At 41.6% G+C, this 21,756-nt stretch overlaps 4 protein-coding genes across 4 annotated transcripts; 2 read left to right on the top strand and 2 right to left on the bottom strand.

The window, feature by feature from the left end:
- The first annotated feature begins 577 nt into the window (after positions 1–577).
- hspbp1 (HSPA (heat shock 70kDa) binding protein, cytoplasmic cochaperone 1) lies at positions 578–4,779 on the top strand. The gene is made up of 8 exons (XM_076752742.1): positions 578–739; positions 1,131–1,261; positions 1,625–1,841; positions 1,990–2,214; positions 2,432–2,587; positions 3,703–3,799; positions 3,905–4,016; positions 4,118–4,779. Exons 2-8 carry the CDS (start codon positions 1,142–1,144, stop codon positions 4,196–4,198), a joined length of 1,008 nt encoding a protein of 335 aa, XP_076608857.1. The 5' UTR covers positions 578–739; positions 1,131–1,141; the 3' UTR covers positions 4,199–4,779.
- A 337-nt stretch (positions 4,780–5,116) lies between these two features.
- tmem86b (transmembrane protein 86B) lies at positions 5,117–6,602 on the bottom strand. The gene is made up of 3 exons (XM_076752246.1): positions 6,552–6,602; positions 6,130–6,373; positions 5,117–5,568 (listed from the first exon to the last, which is right to left on the bottom strand). Exons 1-3 carry the CDS (start codon positions 6,600–6,602, stop codon positions 5,117–5,119), a joined length of 747 nt encoding a protein of 248 aa, XP_076608361.1.
- Positions 6,603–8,029: 1,427 nt separating this feature from the next.
- On the top strand, positions 8,030–11,191 carry aspdh (aspartate dehydrogenase domain containing). The gene is made up of 7 exons (XM_076753471.1): positions 8,030–8,084; positions 8,189–8,333; positions 8,482–8,566; positions 9,081–9,230; positions 9,615–9,838; positions 9,924–10,063; positions 10,913–11,191. Exons 1-7 carry the CDS (start codon positions 8,030–8,032, stop codon positions 10,948–10,950), a joined length of 837 nt encoding a protein of 278 aa, XP_076609586.1. The 3' UTR covers positions 10,951–11,191.
- Positions 11,146–20,408, bottom strand: gys1 (glycogen synthase 1 (muscle)). Its single transcript, XM_076753470.1, has 16 exons — positions 20,300–20,408; positions 17,735–17,853; positions 17,022–17,203; positions 16,094–16,285; positions 15,478–15,663; positions 15,181–15,325; positions 14,827–14,944; positions 14,442–14,562; positions 14,208–14,314; positions 13,976–14,035; positions 13,501–13,693; positions 13,232–13,358; positions 13,047–13,142; positions 12,780–12,943; positions 12,612–12,692; positions 11,146–12,518 (listed from the first exon to the last, which is right to left on the bottom strand). Exons 2-16 carry the CDS (start codon positions 17,850–17,852, stop codon positions 12,273–12,275), a joined length of 2,136 nt encoding a protein of 711 aa, XP_076609585.1. The 5' UTR covers position 17,853; positions 20,300–20,408; the 3' UTR covers positions 11,146–12,272.
- Between the last annotated feature and the right edge of the window lie 1,348 nt (positions 20,409–21,756).

Below are 21,756 nucleotides of genomic sequence, written 5' to 3'. Positions count from 1 at the left end.
CGCGGACCTGGGCTGCAATGATTGCGCTAAAACTACTACTACTACTACTACTACTACTACTAATAATAATAATAATAATAATAATAATAATAATAATAATGCACATCAATTCATTACTTATTAAAGTAATTTGATAAGACTAAGTGGCAAAGAGCAGGTTTTGGGATACGTCCAATAGATCAGACCAGAGTAGTGCGTTTTTGAAACTATCTGATCTGTTTCTTTGAAGATACATCGTTTTTATGTGTTTTTCTTAATTTCCTGTATTACGGGAAAAATCTAAACCACTGCTCTTCTGCTTGAAGAATTCTCATACGGTACTTCTCTCACTTACTAATACTCTCTGTGTGTCACACGTAAGACGCTACTGATTTACCGTAAGTACGCTAATAAGGCTGCTGTATTTAAAGGACACAACTTTGCTGTCCTTTAAATACAAGGCTGTATTACTGTCAGTTTTACTATATTGTAATTTTGAAGGACTGGGTTGACTCATAAACAGTGAAGATTGAAATTACTTTGAGGTGAGACAAGAGCGAGGTAAAAACATTTTGCTTGCCAATTTGGTTCAAGGTTTACGGGGAAAGATGGCGGCCTCCTTGCCACTCATGAGTTCAGCTAGCTAGAATGTTCTAGCGTGTTCATGTTTGTGTTGTAAGGTGGAGTTAACTGGTGTTCAGCTACATAAAGACACCGTTTGTTCTTTTATACGACACAACTTTATAAGAGCCTTGAAAAGGTAAGTTGGGAGGAAACTCATTCTGTTAAGGAGAATCAATGTTATCCGGAGGTAAATGAGAGTCTGTAGCCAGTTGTGTTAAGATCAGGTTTAGCAGGTCTGCTTAGTCCTGTACTTCAATTTATGTATGTATGTGTATTGCTATTTGACTTAATTTTAGTGATGTAAACTTACGAGGTGCTAAACTTCCATGACTGTCTTCCTAGAGGTAGAACAATGGTAGTGCTAGCATTTATAGAGGGAAACCAGATGAAGTCTTGCACAAAGTGAAGGTATGTCTGCTGTGATTGCTTTCTGCTTTTTGAGTTCATACCCCCAGGTCCTGTACGGTACTAAAGCTCGCCATCCAGTTGTCCTACTCCTGCTGATTTTTCTTGTTTTTCTTCTTTAGCTGTAAACGTCATGGCAGAAAACAGTCAGAACAGGAGATACCCCCAGAACCTCCAGGGGGTCCTACAGCTGGCAGTGGAGGCCGGCTCAGCCGCAGAGGGACCCGCCCCCCTGGAACCCATGTCAGAGGAGGTAAGACCCAGGGTGAATTTACAGTCTAAGACGGCTTCAGGCTTGCAAGCACACACTTGGTTAGCTCCATACTTTCTAGTTCACCTCTGTTAGTCTCCTAAGGACCCGAGAGCATTCTGGTAAGAAAACAAATGACAACAGGTGCATTTTTTTATTTCATTGTACCTCCTGCAGCATTTTGGATTGGTCTGTGTACTATTTTGTATGTGTGCTTTTGAGACTATGTTTTAAAAGGACTGTTCCATCTTCGGTTTGCCAAAAAACAAACAAGATGGCTACATCCTTTTATAGGTTGACTATAAGGCTTAATTTGGATGCATGAAGATCTCTACCTTGTATCATCATATTCTTTCTTTGTTCCAGAGGAAAATGTGGCTGACAGAGGCTCTTGCTGAAATTTCCAAAGGGCAGATTAGTGAGGTGGAGCAGATGAAGCAGTGCTTGGCTATCTTGCGCAAAGAGAGAGTGAGCGAAAGGGAGGGAGATGGAGCAGAGGAGCAGGATGAAGAGGATGAAGATGCGCGGGAAACAGCCTTTGAGATTCTGTCAGACTCGTGTGAGAACCTGGACAATGCTCGAGGTTTGTAATGATTGATGTTGATGTTTTCCAAGCAGTCTGTTCATCAGATGTTAGCATGGACGAAGAGCCACTAGCTAAGTAGAGGTTATGGATAAAAACACTATTTGTTGGCTCTATCCTGACTGTTTCCCTTTCCTCTCCTTTACAGACCTGATGGTTCTTGGTGGACTGGAATTGTGCCTCTCCCAGTATCTGTGCCATGCCCAAAGTGGGCTGAGGTGGCGTGCTGCCGAGCTTATCGCTTCCTGTGCCCAGAACATGCCGCAGGTGCAGGTCCACTTGCTCAGCATTGGGGCACTGCCAAAACTTCTGCAGCTGACGGACTCAGACCCCCACCCCACCGTCAGAGTAAAAGCCCTTTACGCTGTGTCATGTGAGTGTCTGAGATAGTGCCGCAGATAATTCAATATAAAGATCACTTAGTTAACCATTCTGTGCACTTGAAACTGGCTGGTAATGATTCCCGAATAGTAGTTTAATCAGAAGCATGAATTAGTTTTAAGATAGCATTCTTGCATTCATGCCGCTTGACACTAAATGTACATTCCATCTCAGAACAAAACTCTGACCATGTTCTGTTGTGTCTTTAGGTCTGGTTCGAGAGCTGGAGGCAGGACTCCAGGCCTTCTTGTCTAATGATGGCTTCTCAGTGCTAATGCGAGGAATGCAGTCAGAGAACGAGAAACTCAGGACCAAGTCAGCATTCCTTCTACTCAACCTGTTGACGTCTCATCCTGAACAGAAAGGTACGAAGGAGAGAGACAGTGATGTTAAACTAAGCTGTGGGGTTTTTTTGATCTGGTAATACTACACTATTTTTGTCTGAGGTTTTGTAGCTCTTCAGTGAAGAGATTCCTCTTCAGTGTCTCCCTTTTAAATTAGTTAATTTGCAGTCAGTTGTATAAAACAATGAATTATGAACTGAAATGAGCAAAAAGAAAATAAATAGATATAAGAAAATATAACATAGAATAATATAAGATGGTTATGTCAGTAAACATGTGAGATAATGTAATAGTGAAGCTCTCACACATTATTGTTCCTTGTCCACTGAGGTCAGCGAGTTCACTTCAACCTCTCTCTTGGGTTGCAACCATCTTATATATGTAAATGTATTTAAAAATAAATGCGTGAACAGCCATGCTCTTCATTCCCACCACTCATTTTGACAGTTCCCAAAGTCTCCACTGAACTGGCTAAAAGAACCTTTATGTGCTGTGTTCTGCTCCCTCTGCCTGTAACCATCTGCAGCTACAGTAGATCAAACTTGTACACTGAATGTTCTCTACTCTGGCTGCTGATAGTTTGGGGCATTTTAGAAACTTGACCGTGCATATTTTTATTTATTTATTTTTTAAACATTTAAACTTTTGGGTTGTTTAAATTCTTAAATAGATCGTTTTCATGATTCCATGATTTTTTTTTTTTTTATCAGATTTTTATTTATTTCCAATCTTTGAAAAAGACAGCACATAGTAATGACAAATACAAACCATGATGAAAGACATAGAAATGAGAAGATGGGAACTAAGGGAAACCACAATAGTGAAAAATTGAAAAGAAAAAGCGAAAGAACAAAAAAGAAAAAAAAAACATACTCATATTTTTTTGTGACATGCATTATGTTTTCTGTGTTTGTCTGTAATTCATTGTTATTGCTACCTTTCTTGGACAGGAAACCTTTGAAAGAGATTTTTTTTTTAACTCATTAAGGCTTCCCTGGTTAAATGAAGTCAAAATCTGCTCATTCAACCTTTGCTCTATTCAGCATGTCAGCAATAACAGTGTCTTCTTCCCTGAACTGATTCTGGGACTCATTCATTTTGATCTCATATTTCTATGTGTTTCCACCTTTCTGCAGACACAGTTGTCTCCATGGGTATGGTGCAGCAGCTGGTATCTGTTCTCCGCACACCACACTCTCCTTTCCATGAGCATGTGCTCGGCGCCCTTTGCTGGTAAGAAACACTCTCTACCTTGCCGTCGTCAGCACTCTTAAGTTGACATTAATTCATGGCTCACATTAGTCTGTACGCACTTTTGCTTCTCTGATATCTTGCTAGTTTGGTAGAAGACTGTGCACAGGGTCTCAGAGACTGCAGGAATCCTAATCTGGGTCTGGAGGAGCTTCTCAAGCAGCGATCCAAAGATCTCCAAGGAAAAGAAGAGAGTCGGGTAATTCCTATGTCTTTAGCCTGATGGTGAAAGATGGTAAAATTAGGCTTTATTTTTATCCATCATGCAGCTTTTAAAGTCCCATTTTTTATTCCCAACAGGAAGAGCTGGACTTCTGTGAGCGTTTGAGGGTTATGTGTTTCCCTGGCCAGCAGTCAGATGACAATGGGATGGATCGCTGAAGGCTTGTTTACCTCACCTGTTTTGGTATCAGTGTGCAAAGATGTAACAGAACATTCATGATCTGGTTCATGGATGCTAAGCTACTTTTTTATCTGTTTCGACAGATGCTGTCCATATTTTGCATGTAATCCAGGACATGGATTTTACTGTGTAAATAACTTTAGTGTATAAAATACTTTTTCAAGTCAGTTGTTATTTTGCTCCAGTGTTTTCAGTTCTCATATCTAATGTAATACCAAACACCTCCATCACAGGTGGTATGGGAAGTATTTTCTTTTTCATAGTTAATATTTACATCCCGGTCTTAGTTCAGTTACATGTACAACTGATTTAAAATTGTTTGTATGTTTGGTTTGTCTGAAGTCTCTGAGTTAAAGTGTTATCATTTCATTTTAGTCAATTGTCTTTTAAAGCATGACTCAGACGTCATTTCTTTCACACCATATTTATTTATTAATAACAAAACAAGTGGGAGTAGTTATATCTATCTGATGTCCAGCTCACAAGTGTAAAAGATTGCCACCACATGCACCACCTACACATAAACATGGTTGTCTCTGATTAAAATATTTTGAACACACATCACAGAATACAGATGATATTGATTTTTATTGGATTTCCTTCAAATGTGTTTGCAGACTGTGATATTTTAAAATGGTATGCTTAGTATGATCAGTGAAATATCACATACAAATTGGAAACACATAAGATTTTCACTCTATCTTTTGAATTTAGTAGCTCTCAAGTGCTGACCATTAGGAAATCTGACCTTGTTCTGTTTGTCTTCCTCTTTTCCTGTATGTAAAGGGTTCATATTAAAAACTCAAAGACCTGACAGAAGTACTTATAGGCAGTTTTAGGATTTTACCAGGGTGAGGGAGATACTTCAGACTGTAGGGATGCCACATGGATAGTGTTTAGGGCCGCTTCCATTTTGCAAAATCATCTTTGTGCTCCACTGCCTTCACATCGCCCACCGCTATTAGTAGCTGTGCCAAATAATATGTCACCATGACAACAGTCTGACCATGCTTCATTGGTGCTGTCACCTTGAAAACCTGCAGAGCCAGTGACATGTCAGACAGCATGAAGGACAAACTTCCTAACAGTGTTGCTGTGCGACGGGTTCTGATGGCTAATATCCCCATTAGAATAATTAAGAAAATGTAGACCCCCACAGCTGGAATGAGCAGATCTGAGTTTGGCGCCTTCTGAAGGAAAGGATATAAGTAGATGTAGAAACTTCCTCCCACCATGAACAAAATCAGATATAGAAAACGGGTCCAGGAGGAAGAACGATGTGCTGCATACCGACTGGAGAGGAAGGTGAGTGAGTACAGCAGATGAGCCACAGCAAATGCACCCATTCCTGGAACAGATGTGGGAGATGTTAGGTATCATTAGGGCTGTAACTAACAATTAATTTCATTGTCGATTATTTTCTAGATAAATCAAATAGCTGTTTGGTCTATGAAATGTCATAAAATGGTCAAAAACGTCAATGTTCCCAAGGCCCAAGATGACGTCCTTAAGGTTTTTGTTTTGTCCACAACCCAAAGATTTCTGTTCAGTTTTCTGTTACAGAGTAATGAAACCTGAAAATATACATGTTTTAAACTTGAATAAGAGTATTCTGACTTTTTCATAAAAACTCAAACTGTTAAATTGATTATCAAAATAGATGGTGATTAATAACAGACAACTAATTGATGAATTTGTTTGTCATGATTTAGAAAGTCCTACAGATCACACTGAAGGATCTTACTACCTTATTAATAATTACATTTGCAATGCACATACAGTAAATTCTCTATTATGCCTATAACACAGAGTTCACTGTTGACTGTGACAATGGACAAAAATTCCCAACCTGCTGCTTTATTTGCATCTTTAAAATTGTGCTTCACTTACATACAAACAGGGAACTTACCATGCAGAAAAAGCTCAGGCCATACCAGGCAACAATCACCAACAGCAGAGAAAACTAGACCTCCCACCACACCCATGACACTCTGACCTCCATTCCAGCTCAGCACTACTGCAGCCAAGAGGAGTATTGGTGCTGATTTAACACCTGCAGATGTGATGGATGCGGGTGAGTCAGGATTCCACAGGTAGAAGTATACAGCTGCGGACAAAAAGAAAGGCAAGAGAGAAAAAAGGAGAGCACAAGACTGATAGAGGGGGAGGAACAGAGAGAAATAGGTAGACATGTCAAAAAATAATTTTTCTAGAGTAGGCTGAAATGACAGTTTTAGACAATTTCATCCATTGCACATGGCAAAAGCTGTAGTAAGTAACATAAACAACAACTGATCAGTGACTAAGTAAGAATGAATTGTTTTCAGGTACCATATTTCTCCTCTGCCGCTTGTCGTAGGCATCTGTTTCAAGGATGTCCATCGTCTCAGAGTCTGCAGCTCCAGCAGATGTCTCAGTTGTACAAACCCGTCCTGTTATGAACTTATGTCTTCTTCTATCTTTACAGTTCTGCCTTTACTGGCTTGGTTGCCAACATATAATCCTCAGATGTTCTCGTCTTGATTTCCTGTCTCCCCGTCTCGAATCTCTGCAGCCTCTGTCAGTCTGTTGGCATTTCACACCAATGAACTTTGGACCGATCTTTGCTGTCCGATTACACTCTGATAATCAATGTTCTCCCTGTTTTGAGTTCTCATGGACAAACAGCTGACCTTTGACCTCTTCAGCTAGAATACATGGGTGACATCAACACATGAGGGGCAAAGTAGAAGTAGTAGTAAACTCATATATGACAAAGGTTGTTTTCTTCCTTTGCTTGTGAACTTCTGAATGTTGCTAATGACAAACTAATTATGAGAAAATCGCCACATTCTTACCAGAAAGTGACTTCCCTCGGGGAAATCCTTTGAACCACACCTCTAAGACTATTGGTGAATGAACTATTAACTATTAATCTCAATCTCTGCAACAACTATGACAAGAGAGAAATAGATCTGATGGAATCACTACTGTATGTTGAGCTTGGCAACGCCAGCCAAGCTACACCTTCCAATTTTCATTGGAATTCATAATGTGGAAGCAGAAATTGTGCTTCTGTACATGATTATTTGCCATCAAATGTGTAATATGTGATATGTGACACTTTTGGGGGGGGGTTGCGATCAAAAGATAATGTTAGTAAAGAGAAAATAAATCTCTCATTGTATTCTTTGACTTCACTAAATGGCCACACTGTTTCACGTGTCTGCAAAAAGGTGAGTGCCACCCCAGTTGATACTGTAACTGAAGAAACTGTTTGTTAAGTTATGGATATAAAAGAAATACATTTGATTTAAGTAAACACAGAAACATGTAGTTTCATTAATTATAATTAATGTTACAGCTTAGAGTCTGGCACAAATTAAAGAAATGATTGGTGTACATCACATGTAACATAAGAATCAATTCATGTCTCGACTGTCATACAAAGCATAGTTCTTTGTTGCACTTTACAAGAGATCCTGAATGCATCTGAAACTGAAATTGTTTCAGTGGATGGAGGAGTTGCCCACCATGTGATTGCTGCACACATCTAGGTACTAACAATGATTAACTATGGCCTGTCTGAGTCAAACTTTGTACTGTGCTTGCCCACAATACCTTTAGTCGTGGGCCGGTCGTTGTGCTTCAAGTCAGTAGAAGTGCGGCTCCGGAGCTGCATGGGATTATCTGGTGAGTAGAGCAATAAATAGTGAGTGTTACACTGATTAAGAAGAGATTGAGTGAGATCAGGAAGTAAGGTCACAAGGTCAAGTTGCAGGTGAATGTTCTAGGCTTTTGTCAGCACGTTTGTTTTCTCAGCACAGAACATGGCAACCAGCTCTTCCTCCCAAAGGATTGGAGTTGTAGGATACGGACATCTAGGTCTGAACTCCCTTTTCCAAACTCCACACACACTTTATGATATACAGCCATATGAATCTCCTGCTAAAATGTATTCGGCTATTGTGATCTTCTATCATGTAAAGGGCAGTACCTGGTGGAGAGGATCCTTAAAGATGGAGCTGCTCTGGGTCTAACTCTGGCTTTCGTTTGGAACAGAAATTCTGAGAAGCTCAAAGGTTTAGTTCCTGATGAGCTCATACTTGCTGATCTGTCATCCTTTGCAAACAGGTGCAAACACACATAAATGTATTCTAAACCCATATGCAAAACACTGTAAAAGCATCTTCTATTATCTCTGTGCTACCATAGACAACATGAATCCAATGTTCCATGGCATCTTTCTTAAACTTCAGTGAACAATCACTGTGTTTTACAGACCATGTGATGTGATTGTAGAGGTGTGCCATCCGCAGATAGTGAAAGAATTTGGGCTCCACTTCCTGTCTAAGTGTCATTTCATGGTGAGTTTTTTTTTTTTTTTTTACTGTCACTGCTTGGTTTTGTGTTTATTTTTGTTATTCACAGACACTGTTTGACCCTGTCTGGAAAGAGCTATTTCATGATGTGTTAAATTGGGAAAGTTAATGGATTTAACTGCGTGACAGAGACATGCTGTTTAATCCAAGGAAAATAAGGGCTTTAAACAGGGTATTTCAAAAATGTAATGCTTGTGAGGATTTTTTTTTTGTGAGGTGAGGTATGTTCATGTTTATCAGTAAGGGTTTTATTTTTAACTGGCTGAACATGGATCTATTCGAAAGAGGAGATGTAGTTATTATAGTCTATTAAAGTCTTATAATATTAAAGGTGGTAGCATTATTTTCTGATGTTGTCTCTGGCAGATATGTATGATGACTGGTCAGAAATATTGACACTGATTGACAAAAAATAAATGTATAAAATAGGCACTGTACATATTATTAATTGCAGATTTGTGGAATCCTCTTTTTATACCTTTATGTTGCCTCTTCTCAGGTGGGCTCTCCCTCTGCCCTCTCTGATCCTGATCTGAATCAGAAGCTGCGTCAGGCTGCTCAGCAGTATGGTAGGACCCTTTACGTCCCCAGTGGTGCATTATGGGGAGGCCAGGACATCCAGAGGCTGAATGATAGTGGGTCCTTGAAGGTAACACTCAGATCGTACAGGTGTGGCGGAGTGGCACAGGGAGAGGAAGGCATGCAGTGACCACTCTTCACGTTTAGACTTTGAGAATGAAAGTGCAGCTCCTTTGCTTTCAACTCGTTCAGTTGGGTTAGCTTATCACTGGCTTGTTGACATGTGGCTGCAAAAATGATCATAAGTATAGCAGCCCACAGATTTCATGGAAATAGATGTAAAACATTATATTAACTGTATACGGAAGATAATTGTACCAAGGATTAAAAGTGAAAGGTACTTGAAAGACAAAATGACAAATAAAGTATTATTTTATTCTTGTACTCAGGAAATGAGAGTCTTCTAGTGATGAGCACTGTTCTGATTAAACTCTGTGTCTTCTCTTGTTTTCAGGCTTTGTTTATAAGAATGTCCAAGCATCCATCCTGCTTCCGGCTGACGGGAGACGTCCTCTCTGATTGGACAGAGGGAGAGGGCCGACGTGTTTTATTCAGAGGCTCAGTGGCAGAGTTGTGCCCACTCGCTCCAAACAATGTTAACACCATGGCAGCAGCAGCAGTGGCAGCAGGAACGCTCGGCTTCAGTGGTGTTCAGGGAGAGATTGTGTCTGACACAGCGTGAGTCCTCTGAAATATCTGATTGACCTGATGCAGCCTTTCATATCTGCTCGAATCGTCTTTTGCAATCCTCTTCATGCGTCAGGTTAAGTGACTATCATGTGGTGGAGGTGGAGGTGACTGGGCCTGGTGGCTTCTCAGTACACACAGTGAGGAGGAATCCAGCCAGACTTGGAGCTGTAACTGGCAGTGCAACATACAACTCCTTCTGGAATAGTTTACTTGGTGAGTCCTGCATGGTTTCAAAACACTTCCTCAAAGTCCCTAATGGATCCTACCAACTATCTAACACTGGAAGAAGTACTCAGATTCTTTACTTAAGTAGGAGTAACAATCTAAAAAGAACTAGTAGAACTAGTTTTACTAGTAGAACCTGTCTATTTTTAACAGACTACTTTATGTCCAGGAGTCAGTTTAGTCCAGGGGCACCTGTGACAAAAAGATAAATCTGAGGGGTTGTGAGATGTTTAATGGGGTTGGAAAGAAGAAAAGGTTGTTCTGCAAATGTTTGTATGATAATAATTTGTGAACTAGCGGATGAGATTGCCTCTCTCTGGCCTCAAGCAATTATTTGAATGAAATTATCAAAGAGGTTCAGAGGTAGAAGCTCAGAGACATCTGAAGCGTGACTGGGGTCCTCAATAAGACACTAAAAAAATATCTTAAGTGGTCACAAACAATAAGGGTTTGATCTTCAACAATGTGTTGTATTTTATAAGCTCATCACGTCTTTTAATTTGAAATGTAACTAGTCACTACAGCTGTCAGATGTGTGCTGTGAAGTAAAAAGAGCAATATTTCCATATATATTTATATGTGCCGTAGTTCAGGGGTTTAGATGCTGACCCTCTGTAGGGCTGTGTACTGAAGCACAATACTTGACTAAATGTATTTAGTTACGTTCTACCACCATCTGCTGGAGGGTCTGTTGGAGACAGTGATGTTTGTAATTCGTTAATCACTGTCCTGAAACAGCTGTTAGGTCAGAATTAAAGAAAGGATCTTGAGTTGTTCATGTGTAAATAATTGTTTCCCCCTGGCTGTTTTTACCCTTCAAATCCTTTTCTCTATCAGTTTGCAAGGGTCATGGGGGACGAGTCCACTTGTGCTGAAGCAGAAGAAAACTCTACAGGATAAACTGCAACACAGCGAGAAGATCCAGTTTAAAGTGATGTGAACTGTTTGTTGTCACTGGATCAGTATGTTACTGAGAACTTGAAAACCCACAGACCCTTGGATATTTGCACCCCAATAAACTGCATGCATACAAAGAAAGACGAGCCATTTATCATTTGTAAAACACTAACAGGTATATATATTTAAACTTTATTATAAGTTCATCTGGTGCAAGATTGTAACAAATGATAAAACTCTTACAGGGAGTGTGTGTTCACGCCCGGTAAAACCATTTCACTTCATCCATATAGTCAAGACATAGGATACTCTAGCTCTTTTTCCGGTTGTCATCTGAAGACACAGTCCTTTTTTTTCCCCCTCTGTCTGTCTCACCAAATAAATACTTTCCAAGCCAAGGTTTACCTGGGAATAACCACACCCACACAAACGCACACACACAGAGACAGATAAAAAGGAGTGTGAGGTCATTCATGGGTGGTTGTTACTGAAAGGCTGTGTCACAAAAAGGCACAGAAAGAAAATGAGAACACACACATAACACTATTCTTTAAATGAGTGGACTAGCAGCCTTTTGTTAGCTTCACGCTATTTGTCGTTGTGTATTTGTGCGTGTTCTACATTTCATTTCTATCCTAGAAAATGCTGCAAGGTGGACAGTTTGATCACACTTTCAAGCCAAAAAAAAAAAAGAAAAAAAGAGCAGGTGCTCCTTGTGGGTCCTCACAGCAGCTGACACCATCTATACACGGGCCTTTTTTTGATACCAGGAAAACAGCTGATCCTACTTTGAGTGTGTGAAGATGACAAGCTGGTAAAAAGGAGGGTTATGCTGTTTTCCCTGTTCTCACCCACCACTGAATCAAGTAGAAAACCCCTCCACGGACTCATAATAATCCTGTTATTTTTTCAATGTTTTAGGTCTACCTATGTTATCGGTGCTAGTACACTACAAAATCCAGCAATCCTGATTTGTTTTCCATGTTGAGCTGTCGTGTAGTCATTTTCTAGCTGCTGCTTCTAGTCCACAGAGCAAACCAGTGGCTGCACTGCTGGTGTAACTGAAACAATAACATATCCAACTGACAGATAGTTTTAAAAATTCTGAGGTACGCGCAAGTTGGGAAGACACTGAGAGTGATGCGATTTTTCACAACAAGCCGATATTAAATTTATCACTCGCATTCAACTGCACTCGATTGTAAAGTTTGTGAGTGCATGGATGACTTTAACGATTGCCACAGATAATGTTTCACTAGTGAGGTTTAGCATGTACTGTATGTGTGTATGTGCACGTGTGTCAGTTTTTCTCGCTTGGGACACCATTGCTGTTGCCGTTGGCCCCCTGGAGAATAGAAGACTTGTTTTTGAATGGCAGGGAGTAGGGCTGGCGGATGTTCACCCGGTCCTTTTCTGCCTCCAGATCTTCATCGTAGCGCTCATCTTCATCGTTGTCCTCGGCCTCGCTGTGGTGGGGGGAGGAGTGGCGGGACAGAGCCGGAGACGGTGGGACAGAGGCTGGTCGAGGGTAACGGAAGCCTGAGGTCTGACGACGAGAACCAAGAAGCATCAGAGTCTCAAGCAGTGAGTGGAGGTGTCAAGATCTCACTTTGATGAACGCAATAAATATTTCACTTACTGAGGTGGGCTCATGAAGGTCATACAGGTAGTTGTCAGGGAAGGCTTTAGCTAGGGCCATATGACGAGCAGATACGTAATACTAGAGCAGAACACAAGAAAAACAACAATAAGTCATCCTGAAGTTGTCACATTCACAAAATGAGTCCTTTGGGTGTCAGAATCTCACCCTGCCGAGGTATCTCCAGTCCAGGAGCTCGCTCAGACGCTCAGTCCGGTTCCTCTGGATGATCCGCTGGCGCCGGCTCTGCTTGCAGAATTGAAACAGGAAGGAAGTGAGCTGATTACACGACTCGTCGACCCCCCGAAACCGCCGGTCCAGGATGTAAATACCTGCAAAAAAAGAAACAGCATTATGTGAAAGAAAGCAACATGTGTATCGTCTTACAGACTTACTTTCATTAAGAAGTGAACAGATAAAGTTTGATAAACGCACCATACGCTGAGGGGTCTGCTATATGCTCCTCCATGAAACAGCCAAAGCCTGACAGGTTGGTGGAGATTGATGGAATTCCCATGACTGTGCACTCAGCTGACGGTGACAGAAACATAAGACCTGGTTAACGCTTTCAGAAAACATACCTTAACACATGAAAACACTTCGTCAGCGTGCGTGAGTACCTGGTGTGTAGCCCCAAGGCTCATAATAAGAGGGGAAGACGCCGAGATGGCAGCCTCTTACAAACTCCTCATAATCCATTGGAAGTAGAGGAGAGGTGGATGAAAGGAACTCTGGATGGAAGATAATCTGAAGGAAGGAGACACCATTCAGTTTCGGGTAGTGATGCACCAGCAACCACACATCCACAGGATGGGATCTTTAGGATTAGGATCTTGCCAGGGTCATCATTTTCTTTGTATTTTCGGCGAACGATGGACAGCTGACATACCTTGACACGGTCAGCAGAACTGTTGAAAAGGCCAATGCGGCGGACGCAGTTAAGGATGGGGTCGCTGCTGTCCTCCAGCATGTTATGGGTGCAGATTGGAGGCTGGCATTGTCTCTGAGTCGCAAAGATGGCACGCTTCATGATGGTGAAATCCTCTTTGTCCAGCATCTTCGACACATCTGGCAGCTGTCCACTAATGGAAATAGCTTGTTTTAGACTTAAATTTGATTAGCTGGGTCCTTGTTTGTAAGATGTGTGTTTGGCTATCTTTGTCTTTTCCAAAAACACCTACAATACTTCTTAACATGAATAAACTCAACTAGCTTGTTGCATATCCAGGGCTGAAGGTAAGACTTTTTTATTACATGGGTTGTCTCCTACTTTCTTCATACTTTATAATTTGATGGAAGTATAACACAAGTAATTCCATGTCTTTATCAGGCTTCATGCAGTAAACTTAAAGAGGTCAACTTACACTAAAAGAGACTCATAAAGTTTTTTTCCGAAGCGTTCCTTGACAGTCTGAGCAGTATCCCTGTTAGGGACAAAAATAAAGAGAAAGTATAACAAGATGGCTACAAACTTTCCCAAGTTGAAGTCAACATGTCTGATGATCAGTATGGATGAGTGTCACACTTTGGCTGCTCACAATGTGCACTTTTAGTTAGCCATGTCAATGCTTCGCTTTACATAAGAAGAAACCTCACCAGAGCTGTTTCCTGACTGCTTGGCCCTTCAAGGTCTCCACATTGAAGTTGTTTGTCCGAGCTGGCATGATGAAGAACGCAATGACCGTAACGTCACTGTGATTGGCCTGCAACAGGAGGACCATACAGGAACATGGGGTTAAGTTTTCACACCTAGGATTCACCTTCCTCTTTCCCCGACAACACAAACACTTGAACACGTTCGTTGACACAACTACACCGACACACACTTACTCTCAGTAGATAGTTGAGTCTGGCTAAAGCTTCCAAGAAGATGTCAGCTCCTTTGTTGGAGAACTCATACCTTCCAGCGATGAAGAGGAACAAACACTTGTCCAGGTTGAAGTCAAGGTGCCTGATGGTCAAACCAAACACACACTATAGCCTACCACACGAGCTGGGTAAGTGTAGCACTTACAATGTACACTTCCTGGTCATTTTTGACTGTAATAACATAGTAACTACTATATTCTTCAGAATTTGATTTGTATCCTTCTCATTACACATAATTAATTTGCTGAAAAGCTTGTAACTAGCAGGAAAACTCAGCAAAACTACTTATTGAAGTTTTTAAGTTGCGCGTGCTGTGAATGTTGCAATGTGGGGGTCTTTGTCTGACCCATAGAAGTGTCCCCTGACGAACTCCTGAATTCGATTCTTGCTCTGAGCGTGGAGGTTTTGAAACTCGTGCACGGCGGAGAACTTCTTCACGTTGAGCCCGTTGGGAGTGACGATGTCTGTGCGTGATGGCAGAGATTAAGCAAGCACAGACACAGAGAAACCAGTTAGCATCCAAGTGTTCAATTTGCTCGGTAGCTAACTAACAGCCAAGTCACTGAGTAAGAAAGTGGTGAGAAATGCATATATCCCCATATAGTAAGACCGGCTTGCCCGCACCTTGACAAGTGAAAACAGAACAAACCATCGAGGAAGTTTGTGAATTTCACGCATCAGTTCACCTCCACACACACACCTGGTTTCCTCTTGAGCAGGTGCTCTGCCTCAATGGCTGTGATCTGTGACACAGTGGTGAAGACATGGGCACAGTGAGCAGCTGCCCGCTCCAAACAGTAGCGGTGGTAGATCTGTCTATCACCTGCTTCCTTATCCACGTTGAACTGAATGGGACACAAACAGGGGAGAGAGTCCAATGATTTAAACCGCTTGCTAAACCTGCAGAAAAATTAACTCAACTGTTAAATGGCCTCTTTCCATTATTTTGTGTTTGCTTTATTACATTCCTGCACAATGAAATGTACACATAAAGTACCTCTGCAAGCTTGTTATAGAAGTCCACATTTCCAGCACACAGGTATCGTCCCAGCAGTGTGGCGTGAGTGGTGAAGATGGTTGCGACGGGCAGCTGTCTATGTCTACACAACACCAGGCCCAGGCCGGCCAACCACTCGTGGAAATGGGCGACGAGGTGCTGAGGCTCCTCACTCTGGGCTGCATACTGCAATATGGAAGATAACAGGGTCAATGATGAGATAAGATAAAACTTGATCGGTTCCACGTCAGGGATATTTACTTGTTACAGACAGCAAGAATAAGGAGGTAGAAAAAGAAAAAGTAGAGAAAAAAGGATTCTGAATAAAATCAACTATATACATGTACTTTATATACAAAAAGAGTATAAAAAATGATATTGCCTTTTGAAGGATGGTTCAATTTCATGGTGGAAAATCAGACTTGCACATGATATATAAGGACAACACATGCTTTGGCATTTTTATTACATATCCTTTTCAGACAGTTAATCCATCTACTTTCTGCACATGCACCATTCAACCTCTCCTTCAGACACAAAACAGCTCAAATGTTTTACATTTCATTTTGATAGAAATTCTTGTCACTTGTCTGTTCTGCGAGTGTGAGCTGCTGACCTCTCCCAGAAGCCAGGCCGTGAGGAAGCCAAACAGCACGGCATCGTTGGCCTCGCGGTCGAACCACGGCACGCCGATGTCACAGAGCTCCCACAACTCGCTCTTCCACGTGTCCAAAGACCAGGCAGTGAACCCGACATCAATCAGAACAACGTAGGGGCTGCCCTCGATAAGCCACCGCCCAAAATAGACCTGTGGGAAAATGAAGAAAAGGGTATTCCCTCATTTCATTTAATGAAATCACTATTTTGGGGGGTTGAACCTGCAGCAACAAATCTTATTTGTTGTTTGATGCATTAATCAGCTATTTACTTTCATTGTGTTTTTATGTGGAGATAAATGGGCTGGTCCTTCTGTTACGTAAAGTTTAATGTACTAACACAGTAATAATCTTTTAAGAAACACACTAACTGCGCTGTGGTGCTGGACTGCGGTGGACAGCTTAAAGGTCACGTGATTCAAGGTAAACCAGATAGGCTTTGTTGAAAGGGCTGCACTCTCTCTAAAATAGTACCACGACCACTCCCAGCCTTGGCCAACAATTCCACAGCTATTGCAGAGTGACACAGCACAAAGTGTTAAAAGTATCACACACACACACACACACACACACACACACACACACAGAGCTATTTATGGTGTGTGTCTTTGAGAGAGGGCGAGACAGAGAGACACAGATACAACCTCTAACCTTTACGAGGAAATGTCACAGGGTTTAGAGATGTTCTTAGGGACAGAGGGCTGAGCAGAGAGTGAGTGTGTCAGGTATGAAAGAGGGGCTAAGGGTGGTCCCTACTTGGGTTTTGAAGTGGAGTGCACATTCACCACACACAGTCACATACAGTGTGTGTACTCCGACTGTCCTTGAGTGGAACATAACAAATTTAACTCAGAGGTGTGTGTGTTCACTGTGTATGTGCGGTAGTACCTTACACCCACTGGAGTTCATCTTGTCAATGGTTCTCTTCAGCACGGGGTTGGTGGGCTCAATGAGCTCCACCTGAGTGCGCACGTTGCTCTCCACGTAGGGACCCACCAGGAAATAGTTTTCCCCCCATTCCTCTGAGGTCAAACGGGCTTTGGTCTGGATGACAGTGTAGATGCCTCCAACTTCACATGTGCAACAGGCCACACGTACGCGCAAGTTGGGACAAAAACATAATGTGATTCAACCTGACGGATGTATTAGGAGTTATGACAGGTCTCTCTTACAACTAGAATTTCCCTGAAGAGAATTACTTGTGCAAATAAACAAGGTTAGATGTGAAAATGAAATTTATCTGTAGTTTTTTTCATATAAATACACGCATTTTCATAAACTTTAAAAAGTAAGTGCAGACAGCAAGGACCAAACGCATGCACGCACATACACATGAACACACACACACATATCGCATTTCCATCACTTTTGGGGACATTACATAGACTTACATTCATTTCCTGGAGACTTAACCTGACCATTAACATAACCTCTACTTGCCAAACCCTAACCCAAGTCTCCACCCTTAAATGTAATAACTTACGCTAGGGGGACTTGCCTTTTGTGCTCAAAACAATGGCGAGTCCCCACAATGTGACTGTGCAATAAGACTTATGTCCCCACAACATGAGTAACACACGTCCACACACAGAAAGACTTGCCTTTGTTAGCGACCTCCCACGCAATTTCAAAAAGAACAGCGTTCTCTAAATCGAACTCCTCGTCCCACTCCTCCAGTCCTGACAGGGACGTGACAGACAGGCTGCGAGCCAGCGGCATGCTGGGTAAACATAGAGCACACTCACATGAGATGGGAGCACCTTCCAACTGTGTGAACACAGTGCATGATTATCACTCATTGGACTTATTTACCAAAAGTCATTGATGTGTGAGCAACGCACACTTAGAAACCTGTTCTTTGTTCTTATTTCTTTGCAAACAAATTCAATCGTCTGACATCAACCTTGGAATAAAAAGACATGTTTGACATTTTTCATCAGGACATGCTAACGTTAAACCAATTGCCTGAGATTGAATCTAACTTATCAATGTTACCTTAAGTGTCAACGATATATCTATTTCAACAATGTTACTTTCTCCTGACCAACATTTCCTCACATAACTGCAAGAAACCAGTTCTTTATGGCGTCAATGAACCACAACCCCTATTTCATAACACCACTGCATTAACTCAGCCTTTGTCAGTTCTTTTACAAACCTCGTTAACTCTCGAGGGACTGATGATGGAAACTTGTAGTCCACATTTTTCTGCTAACTTATCATACACTTTCGCCATTATGTTTTGCTGTTCTTATAGGAAACACTGGTCCAACATGCAACACTGAAGTGGAACATTGAGTAATAGGGATCCAACATACCTGTGAATGTGGGTGTGCGATTGTGTGTCTTCAGAATGTGCTCTGCATATAATCTGAGATGGCCAAAGGGCGTCTTCTGGCTACTAACAAGACCACTAACTAACTTAATAACACACACACAGTGTGGCATACATAGTTAACAGTCATGTAGACATCCCAGCTGACATCCAAGAAAAAAACTAAAGACATTTCCTGCACATTTTTACTTTATTGAAGTTGGTTTTGTAAGTGCACAATATTGTTTCTGTTACTTCAATTTTTTTTTCTACAGTCTAGTTTTTATTTTTAATTTTGGTTAAATGTTTTTCACACCCAGGTGTAGCTTTTATTTTAGTTTTAGTTAACGATAACAACCTCGCACTAGACACACGCTATGAGGCTGTAGCTTTAGACATTTAAAAAGCATAATAAGGGGAGGAAAGCATTTCTGCTGACTGACACTGAGATGCAGTGATACAACCCCTAACTTTGTGTTCAGTTTCTGCATGCAGAAATGGTGCAACCTCCGGAACAATTGGGGGAGAGGCGTGAGAAAGCGGGGAACGCAAAGCCAACGGCATGGATCAAGTATAAACTTGATCAAGCCGTTCACACTGTTGACATCACATGAAATGTTGTAACAGCGTGAAGTTGAGGCGTGAAATGCTCCTCCACAACAATCCTGTGCACAACTTGGTGTTTTTTTATACTGCGCATCAGAAGTTCAACCTGTTTGTTCTTTAGTGACTGATAGCACTGGACAAATGGGACACGAGCACATAATGACAGACATAAAAATATTCTGCTTGGACATATTATTTATGTCTGAGATGGTCTCTGGCCACAAAATAAGTTGAATGACCTCATCAAAAATCATTAAAATTACATCTATTTCTCCTCCCACATTAAAGAAATCTACAATCTATGATTATGCAAACAGTGCTCACTTTAAAGTTTGACTGATGGACACAAGATGTCTCCTGCTTCCTCCACTAGAGGCCTCAAGTTTCCACATCACACTTGTGTAAGTTGTATATTGAGAGGCGACTGGCTTCCTACTTGTGATGTCACAACTTCATGTGGACACATCTTAAACTTAGGTTTAAGGTAAAGCGCAGGAAACTGCCTCCTTCAGCAGAGGGCTGTGAAAAACAGTCTTGGGTTGTCAAACTCTGCACTTCCATCATTATGTGAAGGGAAGCTCAAACATCCGAGTGAACTAACAGGAGGGGGAGTTTGAAAAGAGTCTCTAACTTATGCAACAGCACCTGAGAAAAGTTTTAAAGTTGTAGAAACAAACATATAAGCAAACCGCGATCCCTAAACTATACTTATCGGGCAGTGCTGCTCGTTTCCTCGGGGACCCCTGGGATTCTCTCGGGCTCTCAGTTGGAGCCCTCACCTGCCCGGGTCACCACTTCATGGATGCTTTACCATGGACACTCACATGGACATGCAATCACAATAATCACCATCACGACCTAGTTCGTGTTATACCATTTAAGAAATATTTTGCTTTGTTCTGTCTGGTGGGCCTACAGATCTAACAAGACAAGACCCCCTCACCCCCACCAGTCCCAAATCAAGCTATGGAGGACGTGCTGCACGCCCACCTCGGGCAGCGGGTGCTCATCCAAAGGCGTCAACAGCACCATGAAACCAACAGCAGACCATCCGTCTGAATATTCATGCTGCTGTATGTATCGTCTGGGTTTTCTCATGAGTTGAGGAGCGAACGTGACATCGTGCAGGCACCTACTGCAACCCAGTTGCGGAAACGCGCAAAGGACACAGCGTCCTGATGCGCGCCCGTTAAGGAAGTATTCAACTACTGTGCTTATGGAAAATAAAAGATAGATGTCTACTCACCCTTCGGTTTTTGTCCTAACTTGATGAAGACAAACTGCACATGGGCAGCTGTCGCAGTCAATCGGAGAAAAAACAAAAAAGGAGACTAGCCGACAGTGAGGAAAAGGGGGCGGCGGCTTTAGTTCAATACCAGCGATTCACATTGGTTTGATGCGTTCACTGTCATTTCGGGGGGCAGGACGCCCACGGCCTGCGATGCGGGAAGTAGGTTGGTTTGTTGGGAGCTTTGCTGTCACATTATTCATGAGCTTCACTCCCATTGGCTTCAGCCTCCTCTTTGTCTCCGCCTCTGTACACAATGTGACGAGAACTGGGCGTTTTCCGCCGCTGAGAAACGCAATTGGATGAGCGGATGTGAACGGGAGAGCAGTGGTTGGTGAATTATCATTTCATCCATACAGAACAGGATAGTCACGGGCACCTTTTTTATTTTTTTTTATTTTTCCAATGAAGCTCGGGAAGAGCAAGAGAGTTATTTATAATGTCATCTAAGGGTAATGGAGAGCATAGTTTAGAGAATACAACGTGACTAGTGACACCCAACCCCTCTACATATCTCTGCGATCTATCTTGTGGTAAACAAATGGGCCAAGCGGTCAGGGTCTATATTGGTGAAGCAGCTGAAAATATGTCAGTGGCTCTCTGTTCACAGATTAAGTATATCAGGCCTCTGATTCCATTGAAAATCCACCCTGCACAAGTGTCGTGAATATGGCACTGTCCTCTTGGCAACTTCAAATGCGTTGTTCTGCGTTAGTGTGACCTCTGACCCCTGACTGTGTGTAGTACATACACACAGTCAGGGGTCAGACGTCATATAGAGACATATGTTCCTCTGTACTATGAAGTTTGACTTGCTGATATTAATAGTTATTGATTTTAATAGTGTGTGAGTGTATGCAATGAATGTGGTGTGACTGAATTGATGAGACTCCCTGAATAAATAAAGTAAAATAAACCAGCACCCAAGTCAAGTGACTCACCTCTGGAATATGGAGTGTAAAATCCCATTTTCAGTTTTTTAGACTACATACCTTTGTAATTGTGTGGCAATACTGTTTAAACATTGCCTTTAGAGAGCTTCAGTCATATCATCAAATGATGACATAATTTCACAAAGAATTTATTTCAGACAGAAAAATGCATTTCACAGTTGAACACATTTACATTACCAGTAAGAGAATATCCTCATCATCTTAGTGTCAAAAATATAACAACTCAGAAATTCACATGGGCTATAGAAGGCAAACCTAAAGTATATGTGTATATATATTTTTAAGTGTTAAAAGGTTTAACTCCTTGTGCGTTGTGTAATTTCATGCCTTAAACAAATTACAACAACAAAAATGGTTAAGTATGGCAAACTGTTATTCTTGGATGCAGTCAATATGAAAACAAAATAAACGTGATCGATTTCTTACATTTATTGTTGAGTTGTTTTTCCCTCCCTCGCTGCT

Source organism: Chaetodon auriga, chromosome 16 (assembly GCF_051107435.1).
Source record: "Chaetodon auriga isolate fChaAug3 chromosome 16, fChaAug3.hap1, whole genome shotgun sequence".
In the NCBI taxonomy this organism is placed as follows: Eukaryota; Metazoa; Chordata; class Actinopteri; order Chaetodontiformes; family Chaetodontidae; genus Chaetodon; species Chaetodon auriga.
Note: the sequence above shows the minus strand (reverse complement) of the source record. Positions and strands in the feature narration are given on the sequence as shown.